General features: G+C 47.7%; 3 protein-coding genes across 3 annotated transcripts in view; 2 read left to right on the top strand and 1 right to left on the bottom strand.

The window, feature by feature from the left end:
- The window catches only part of chek2 (checkpoint kinase 2), a 4,817-nt gene extending 873 nt beyond the window's left edge, over nt 1–3,944 (bottom strand). Inside the window, exons 1-13 of the mRNA XM_050051598.1 lie at nt 3,791–3,944; nt 2,869–3,193; nt 2,632–2,756; nt 2,385–2,517; nt 2,216–2,306; nt 2,021–2,117; nt 1,742–1,795; nt 1,399–1,463; nt 1,126–1,225; nt 928–1,014; nt 681–844; nt 479–594; nt 299–384 (exon numbers count right to left, since the gene is read on the bottom strand). Of these exons, the coding sequence (XP_049907555.1) occupies nt 299–384; nt 479–594; nt 681–844; nt 928–1,014; nt 1,126–1,225; nt 1,399–1,463; nt 1,742–1,795; nt 2,021–2,117; nt 2,216–2,306; nt 2,385–2,517; nt 2,632–2,756; nt 2,869–3,184 (1,434 nt within the window). The 5' untranslated portion in view covers nt 3,185–3,193; nt 3,791–3,944. The remainder of the gene's footprint in view (nt 1–298; nt 385–478; nt 595–680; nt 845–927; nt 1,015–1,125; nt 1,226–1,398; nt 1,464–1,741; nt 1,796–2,020; nt 2,118–2,215; nt 2,307–2,384; nt 2,518–2,631; nt 2,757–2,868; nt 3,194–3,790) is intronic.
- Nucleotides 1–9,335, top strand: part of LOC126394668 (WD repeat-containing protein 5-like) — a 181,173-nt gene that overhangs the window by 28,991 nt on the left and 142,847 nt on the right. The gene's annotated exons all lie outside the window — the stretch shown is intronic.
- entr1 (endosome associated trafficking regulator 1) overlaps nt 3,997–9,335 on the top strand; it is a 7,114-nt gene continuing 1,775 nt past the window's right edge. Inside the window, exons 1-8 of the mRNA XM_050051661.1 lie at nt 3,997–4,192; nt 5,247–5,365; nt 5,488–5,568; nt 5,718–5,812; nt 5,924–6,074; nt 8,683–8,756; nt 8,847–8,958; nt 9,083–9,145. Coding sequence (XP_049907618.1) covers nt 4,147–4,192; nt 5,247–5,365; nt 5,488–5,568; nt 5,718–5,812; nt 5,924–6,074; nt 8,683–8,756; nt 8,847–8,958; nt 9,083–9,145 — 741 coding nt within the window. The 5' untranslated portion in view covers nt 3,997–4,146. The remainder of the gene's footprint in view (nt 4,193–5,246; nt 5,366–5,487; nt 5,569–5,717; nt 5,813–5,923; nt 6,075–8,682; nt 8,757–8,846; nt 8,959–9,082; nt 9,146–9,335) is intronic.

Below are 9,335 nucleotides of genomic sequence, written 5' to 3' on the forward strand. Positions count from 1 at the left end.
TATTTTGTTCTGAAAATGTGGGCGTGCAGCCTCGTTCTGTGGACGATAAACCAGGTGCAGACTTCCATCTGTGTCACCGCTGATGAGGAAATACAGCGAGTGCTGGACGGAGCAGTGAGTGACAACAACCCCGCCCACATTTAAGAGGACTGTCTGAACAGACCGAGGGTCTAGGTACCATGTCTGAAGGCTTACTGCTGGTTCTAGAGGGTTTGGTGGAGGCGAGCTTTAGTTCAGGCTGAATTTCCTCAGGTGTCACAGCCCTACAGCAGCAGGACTGTGTACCAGGTGTAGTTACCTGTAACCACGGGTGCTGCAGAGCTTCCTCGATAGTCATCCTCTTACTGGGATCAACAACCAGCAGCTTCCTTACCATGTCCTTCGCTGTAAACACACACACACACACACACACACACACACACACAGTGAGCATTGCAGCACTGTCACAGTAGACAGGTCACTATGATGACAGTCGTACCTCGGTCAGAGATGTGGCTCCACTTGGACGGCACCATGATGAACTCTCCTCTGATGATCTGCTCTGTGACCGTCAGGTGACCAAAACTCTCATGAAACGGAGGATAACCTCCAAGACTGATGGACAGACAGACAGACAGGTTAACACCTGAGGGACAGGTAACAGACGTCCATGACACAGGTAGAGACAGGTGTGAGCCTACCAGACAAAGAGCAGGACACCAAGGCTCCAGGCGTCCACGGCGAGGCCGTATCCTGTGCTGGTGGCGTGGGTGAAGACTTCAGGTGCCAGGTAGGATGGAGTGCCACACAGAGTCCTCATCAGCAGGGTCGAGTCCAGGATCCTGGACTGGTTAAAGTCTGTCACCTGAGGGACAGGGACAGGGACACACAGTGTGATGAGGAGTGTGAGGACGGTGATGAGGGTGATGAAGATGAGGGTGAGCGTACCTTGATGAGACAGACGTCTTCCAGTGAGGACAGCAGGACGTTCTCAGGTTTCAGGTCTCTGTGGATGATCCCGTTACTGTGGAGGTACTGCGCGCACGCGCACACGCACACACACACACACACACACACACACACACAGTTACACACAGTGGACTCAGGTGTGTGGTGGTTACCATAGCAACAGTGTCTCTGTCTCACCTGGACAGCTTTCAGCATCTGATAGAAGTAAAGTTTGGTGACGGATTCCTTGAGCTGCTGCTGAGTCTTTAGTTTGTGGAACAACTCTCCTCCCTCCATCCTGAGAGACAGACAGGCAGACAGACAGACAGGCAGGACTTTATTAGCCTTAAAGATAAACCATAACATCTACCAGTATCAGACTGGTAACCAGTATCAGTGTGATCAGCAGCAACTCTGTGAAACTGAATCAATACATTTATTGATCTTATTGATGATGATCAGCTGACTCACAGCTCCAACACGATGTAATAACTGTCGTCTGTCTGATAGAAGTCCTCCGTCTTTATGAGACAAGGCTGCAGGACACAAGGAGAGGAGGAGACAAGGAGGAGAGGAGACAAGGAGAGGATAAAAACACCATCAGTGATTACTGATAATACTAAGTTATTAAATAATTATTGAATAATTAATAATTAAATTAAAAATATTTGAAAATATGAATTATTAAATAATAATAATAATTAATTAACAGTTATTAAACCATTAATAACAGTAATTATTGTTGTTATTAGTAACGTCTCTTAAAGGGTCAGTGTGTGTGATCTTGTCTCTTCTTCGTTGGTGTCAGACTCACGTGGTCGATTCTCTGCAGGATCTCGATCTCTGTCTGTGCGTTTCGTGTCGCCGTCTGTGATTGGACAAAAACAAACATCACATGATCACCATCCTGACCTGCCGCTGGTCATCAGTGAGTCTGACGTTCAGACGCCATCTTTGTAGTTCTTTTTATGTTTTTCCCCATCTAACACCAGCTTCATTGCTCACCGGAAGGAAAGAAGGAAACAAGGGAAGGAAACAAGGGGAGGAAGAAGGAGAGCTCTCAGCCAATCAGAGAGCAGACGAGATGACTCACCCCTTCAGACTGGAAGTTCTTCTTGTTTATTATTTTCACTGCAAATTTCCTGCAGGACGATCGCTCGAACGCTAGTTTGACCTCACCACACACTCCTCTGTAACACACACACACACACACACACACACACACACACTAAGTTCAGTGTGTCAGAGCACAGGAAGTGACATCATGGTGGCGTGAACAGTGACTCACGTGCCGATGCGTCGAGACAGCAGATATTTCTCCTGAAGCTCTCTGGGTAAACTGGACTGATCGTCGGACATCAGGTCCATGAAGACAAACACTGCGGACAGACAGACAGACAGTAAGAGGTGAGACCTGTGTCCACAGTCACCTGTTGAGGTGTTCAGCCGTGTCTCACCTTTGTTTCGTGGCTCAGCCAGAGCGAGCACGGCGTTGTTGATGAGAGGAAGCTTCCTGTCCTGACCGATCTTTATCCCGTCAACAAACGTCCCGTTGTTACTGTAGTCCTCCACAAACACCTCGCTGCCCTCCTGACACACACACACACACACACACACACACACACACACACACACACTTACGGTCAGGGTATACACTCACACACCTTCACTCAGTCATCATCAGTAAACAGGAAGTGACCTCACTCTGTAGATCCTGAAGTGTTTCTTGCTGTAGATTCGGAACTTTTTGGATTCTTTGTCATTCGGATCTCTGAGGACATACTGACACTTTGGACCGCGTCCAAACAGGTACTGCTCCTCAAAACAGTCTGTAAACAAACAAACAAACAAACAAACAAACAAACAATCAACAACAAGAAACAAACAGTACCAATGTTAGCATTAGCCTCAGTGTTAGCATGTTAGCACGTGTGGGCTCACCAAGGCTCCTGAAGCCCGGGGCCATCGGCAGCAGGCGGCCCCAGGGTTGTGGTTCGGGCTCCTCGGGGACAGACGGTAGGGTGACAGGGATGGTGTCCACGCTGCTCAGCGTCCCCGAGCCGCTGGACGACTGGCTACCTGATGTCGGCCCACTGGAAGAACTGGAACCAGGCTGGGACTTGGGCTGGGACGGGGACTGGGTGGACTGGGTTGATTGGGTGGACTGGGCCTGGGATGGGGACAAAGTGGACTGGGCCTGGGACGGGGACTGGGTGGACTGGGGCTGGTCCCCCTCATTGGGAGCCTCCTCAGACATCTCCCAGCCCTGCAGAATAAACACATGACGTCATACTGGAGTCTGTAGACACGCCCCTCAGCCTCATGATCAGAGGGAACATTTAAAAGCTCTGCGCCAAACTGCTTTTAGAAAATGTCCTATTTTAAAATCAAAGGCCCGTTAACTGACAACATCAACACGGAGAACAAGAGTGAGACACGTGTCACAGACCGTCTGGACTCTTCTTCACTTCGGCTTTAAATCAACATGAAATAAACAACAAACAGCTTCTTAATGAGGGAGCTCATTGAGTCACATCCGGCTTCAGTCTCAGCCAACACGCGGACGAGTTGACCTTAAATTAGAGGATTTGTTAATGGAGTTCGGTGTGTGGAGATAATCTGTCTCCAGACTGACGGTGTGTGAGCTGCAGCCTCAGACTGACCTGAGACCAGACCCGGGTCAGGAGACCCGCATTAGACCTGAATATGAACCAGAACCAAGCGAACCAGCTCCGCATCCGCTGCCAACCCTCCGACCCACCTCATATCACCGCCGGGACGAAGCGGGACGAAGCGAGCCGAGCCGAGCCGAGCCGAGCCGTGCTAACTCGGCCTCGTACACCACCGTTAATCGTCCACTCACCGTTCAGACGGTCTCCTCCGGGTCTCTGCAGGTAAACACACCGGACTGCAGCGGACCGGGACACGTGGGGACACTTTTCCTTTTTTCTTTTTTTTCTTTTTACCGGGCTCGAGCATGAAACGCACTTCCTGGTGCCGTGTTTTCGTCCTGCGTCATGTGACCGTCCCAGCCAATGAGAAGTTCTCAGACCCGTCACGTGAGTTTGGAGCGGCGGGTGTGTTTCCGGGTCTGGATTCAGGGTCCTGCAGCAGAGACACGGCGCTAGACGCTCACGCATGATCCCGATGATGATCAATACCGATCGATAAGTGACTGATGACTCAAACACCTGTCCGTCTGCACACCTGTGTGACGTCATGTCCAAACAGAGGAGTGCTGCTAAAACTCTGATCATCACAGACGGTGAGGTCACACACAAACTGTTGACATGTTTATATCATACATGTTTATAAGTAACAACAGAGGGTGGTCACGTGTCAGTGATCGCACTGTGTTGGGACTATTTTCAGCGGCGGAGGTTCGTCAGTGGACCTGAACGGTCAGTTTGTTATTAATGGGGGGGGGGGGGGCTAAATCACTGCTGTTTATGGCGGTATTTTATATTTAACTTAATTTAACTGATGTTTATAAACAATAAATCGTGTTTTCTTTAAATATTTATCGACGGTTTTATTTTCTTTTTCCATTATTTTTTTAAAACAAGGTGCAGCATGTCGTCTGTAAAATATGTGGTTGTTGTTTTTTTTCTTAATTTAAAAAAAACAAACGAAAACTTCCTTTAATTCTCTCTGTTGATAAAACTTGTCTTTGAGTCGTGTTTTCTTACTGAAACTGTAATGATGAAGAAGAGGATGAAGAAGAGGATGATGATGATGATCCCTCAGTCAGACTCCAGCAGCGTCCTCCTGATGACATCATTGGGTCAAACTGAGCAAGACGACGCTGCTGGTCCATCCAACTGTCTGTCTGCCTGTCTGTCTGTGTGTGTCTCTCTGTGTGTCTGTGTGTGTGTCATCTGTCTGTGTGTGTGTGTCTGTCTGTCTGTCTGTCTCTCTGTCTGTCTGTGTGTGTCTGTCTGTCTGTCTGTCTGTCTGTCTGTCTGTCTGTGTGCATGTCGAACTGATGATCATGTGCACGTGATGTTTGAAGCTGATTTCACATGTTCAGACATCAGTGACATCACTGCAGGATGGCGACTGGTACTCTGATTACTTTATTGTAATAACAATACTCTAGTACTTTTATTACTCTGTGTTTATAGAGACTGATCAGCTGATCTGAGGTCAGGTCAGATCTGTGACAGATACCCTCCATGTTGTCCTGAGGGTCAGTGAATGCATCCACAGTGTCTGTGATGTCATGCTGCCACCTGCTGGTCACTGAGAGACAAACAGCTCTGAGTTCTTCTTCTACTACTAATAATAATGATCCTCCTCATGATGCCTCCTGTGAGCAGACGAGGAGGTGGAGGCCGAGGACCTGAACCCGTTCTCCTTCAGAGAGTTTCTACGCTGGAAGAACCAGAACCAGAACCAGGACCCAGAACAGGACCAGGACCAGGAGGGACACAGTAAGGTACAACAGCTGCAGTCTGAAACCACAGAAGAAGAACCAGCTATTATTATTACTGTTATCATCCTTCTTCTTCTTCTTCTTCTGCTTGTTAAAGACTCCATCTGTCTCTGTGTCTCTCTCAGAGGTCGTTTGACGTCGGGAGCGTGACCTTTGACCCTGAGGTCAGGAGCTGTTTCTTCTCTGAGCCCTCTCTGGCACCACAGGTACAGTGACATCATCACTGACATCACAGTGTACCCTCGTCTGGGAGGGAGGTCTCGCCCCTCCAGGATTATCAGGATGCACTGAGATAAAATGGAGAACAGTGAATATGGAGAGAACAACTAATGTGTGTGTGTATGTGTCCAATCAGGAGGAGGAGGAGTGGGGGCGGAGCTTCCAGTCAGGTGTAGACAGCACCTCCTCCCTCTACACAGAGGAGGAGGAAGACGACGAGGAGGAGACCAGGTGAGTCATGCTGTTCACTGATTGGTTGATTGCTGTCACATTAGAGGCGGAGCTTAATGGTTGTAATGTTGTTGGGATCACATCATGTGTCACATTTCTGAATGAAAACAGGTTCTCCTCCAAACCTGAGATCCAGCAGGGAGGAGCAGGAGGAGGAGCAGGAGGAGGAGGAGAGAACTATGAAGGAGATGATGAGACCTCCATAGCTGAACCAGTCACCTCCTGCAGGAAGAGGAGTGGGCGGAGCAGTCAGATACAGCAGGTACGTGTCAGAGCGGTCAGACTGTGAGGATGAGGTGTTCAGGGTCTGCTGCTGTTTGTTTTTGTTTCTTTGTTTCCAGCGTGCTCCTGAATGCACGACAGGACCGCCACCTGTCTGTATGCTGATGTTTCCTCCTCGTCTCAGGTCATGTCACAGTCGTAGTGTCGTGTGATTCACTGTTACAGGAGCTGAACGTGTTTACTGAGTGATGCTAACACAGATACAGAAACACAAACGTGTCATTGGCTGCTGGATTGTACGACAGCGTCCCCGCGGCCATGTCTGTCTGTGGTTACTAAGAGCTGCTGAATTAAAATCAACTGAAGTCACTGTCTGCTTCTTAGACTAATTGACCCTTTGCTAAGTCCCGCCCTTCTGACACAAACTGGCCAATCATAGCGCAGCATCGGCCGGCTGGAACAAGGCTGTGCTCAGTAGACTCCTCCTTCAGACACAATCTGTAGAGCTTCTGTTGTCTTCTCTTTGAAATCACTTCTCCTTTTTAGAAAACTTTAATGTTCCTTCTGGAAGTGACATCATGGGCTCCATGCTGACATCACAAAGAGGCGGAGCTTAGCAAAGGGTCAATACAACCAACAGTACAGTGGTAATCAGTGTGTATGGTGTAGAAGGAACGGATGTCCACACTTATCTACCTCCTGACCTACCCTCTGACCTTGCGTCTAACGACCAACCTACCTTCTTATCTACCAACCTACCCACCTACTGAACTGAAGAATTACCTACCTATTGATCAATATACCAAACAACCTACTTACCTACCTATCCTGCAACCTATCTAGTGACCTTCCTACCTTCTGACCTACCAAACTACCTACCGATTATCTACCAAACTGCTAATTCTACCAAACTGCCTGCCTATATCTACCGTCTGACCTACGTACCAATCTATCTACCTACCGAATTAAAGAACTACCTATGTAGCTACCAAACTATCTAACTACCCACTGAACTACCTACCCACCAACCTATATACTGACCAACCTATCAACCTAATGACCTTCCAACCTACCTAGCAAACTAAATACTGATCAACCAATCTACCTACCAAACTGGCGAACTGCCTACCTACCTACCTTCCAATCTATTTAACAACCTCCCTACTGAATGAACTCAAGAACTACCTACCTTCCGCTCAACACACCAGACCACCTACTTACTTACCTACCCTGCAACCTGTCAACCTACCTACCAACCTTCCAGCCTTTCGAAGTACCTAACAACTGGACCTACTTACCTACTCACTGAACTACCTATCAATCAAACTACCTACCAAACTCTTCCTACCTACCTACCTTTTAATCTGTCCAACAACCTATCCACCTACTGAACTACTTACCTACCCATCAACCTACCTACCAAACTACCTACCTAACGATCAGCCTACTAACTTACAGACTAACCAAGTTATCTAGCTATCTACCAAACTGCCGACCTACCCACCTACCTACCCACCTACCCACCTACCTACCTACCCACCTACCTACCCACCTACCTACCTACCTACCTACCTACCTACCCATCTACCTACCTACCTATCTACCTACCTACCTACACACCTACCTACCTACCTACCTACCTACCCACCTACCTACCTATCTACCTACCCACCTACCTATCTACCTACCTACCTACACACCTACACACCTACCTACCTACCTACCTACCTACCTTTCTAACTACCTACCTACCTACCTACCTATCTATCTACCTACCCACCTACCTACCCACCTACCTACCTACCTACCTACCCACCTACCTACCCACCTACCCACCTACCTACCTACCTACCCACCTACCTACCTACCTATCTAACTACCTACCTACCTACCTACCTACCTACCTATCTACCTACCTACCTATCTATCTACCTACCCACCTACCCATCTACCTACCTACCTTTCTAACTACCTACCTATCTACCTACCTACCTATCTATCTACCTACCCACCTACCCACCTACCCACCTACCTACCTACCTACCTACCTATCTATCTACCTACCCACCTACCTACCTACCTACCTACCTATCTAACTACCTACCTACCTACCTACCTACCTACCCACCTACCTACCTACCTACCTACCTACCCACCTACCTACCTATCTACCTACCCACTTACCTACCTACCTACCTACCTACCTATCTACCTACCTACCTTCTGAACAATGTACTGATCTACCTGTCTACCGAACCAAAGAACACCTATGTACCTTTTGACCTATCGGCTTACCTACCTACGTACCAACTTACCGACCCACTGACCGACCCACTGACTGACGGATGGACCTACCTGTCTGTATGTATTCTATTTTCTTTGCTTGTTTTGGTTTTGTTGTGTCACATGAAGATTTTCCAGAACGACACTACGTTAGTAAAAGTGAAGATGATGGAAACCTGTTGATTATTAAACACTTTGACGTTTATTTCTTTATTTATAAGAACAACAAAGATGAATCACATCGTTAACATGTCTGTAAATGCATCAGTGTGTAGTTCAGGGAACCTGGGAAAAAAACACAAAGTCAGGAATAAGCCACTTCGTGTTTTTACCCTCCAAACTAAACTAACGGTGTTTGGTTCCAGCTGAGGGAGGAGAACATGACTCTGAGGAGATCCATCAGGGAGCTGCAGAGGAGATCAGAGCTTAACGAACGAAGGTGAGCACCAGCCAATCAAACCAAAGCACCAATCAGAGACGCTGTCAGTTCCAGAGTGTTTACCCATCATGCCTCTGTCCTCCCTGTCAGGGTGGCAGAACTGTCGGATGAGCTGCTGCAGAGGACACGTCAGGAGGAGAAGGAGGCTCAGGATCTGGAGAGCATGGTTCACTCTGTGGAGCAGAACCTGCACCTGATGACGGTAAGCAGCACTCACCTGACACCTGTGTCCACCTTATTAGCAACTGTTACATCCTGTTTAACTGATTTACTGTTGTATCTTTGACTCTGTCTTTCTGTCTCACCATCCTCTGTCTGTCTTACAGAAGCGAGCAGTGAAAGCAGAGACCTGTGTGAACAAACTGAAGATGGAGTTGCAGCAACTGCAGGTGAGACAGCCATTTTGTATGAACTTAATTTAATCTGAATGAACTCCATAGAGAGCAGATATAAATATCACAGCATACTATGAAAAAAACGTCATAGTATAGCATGTCGTCCAAAATCATGAAAAAACGTCATAGTATAGCATGTCGTCTGAACTTCTGAAAAAAAGTCATAGTATAGCATGTCGTCCAA

The sequence above is a fragment of the Epinephelus moara genome, chromosome 8 (assembly GCF_006386435.1).
Source record: "Epinephelus moara isolate mb chromosome 8, YSFRI_EMoa_1.0, whole genome shotgun sequence".
NCBI classification, from domain to species: domain Eukaryota; kingdom Metazoa; phylum Chordata; class Actinopteri; order Perciformes; family Serranidae; genus Epinephelus; species Epinephelus moara.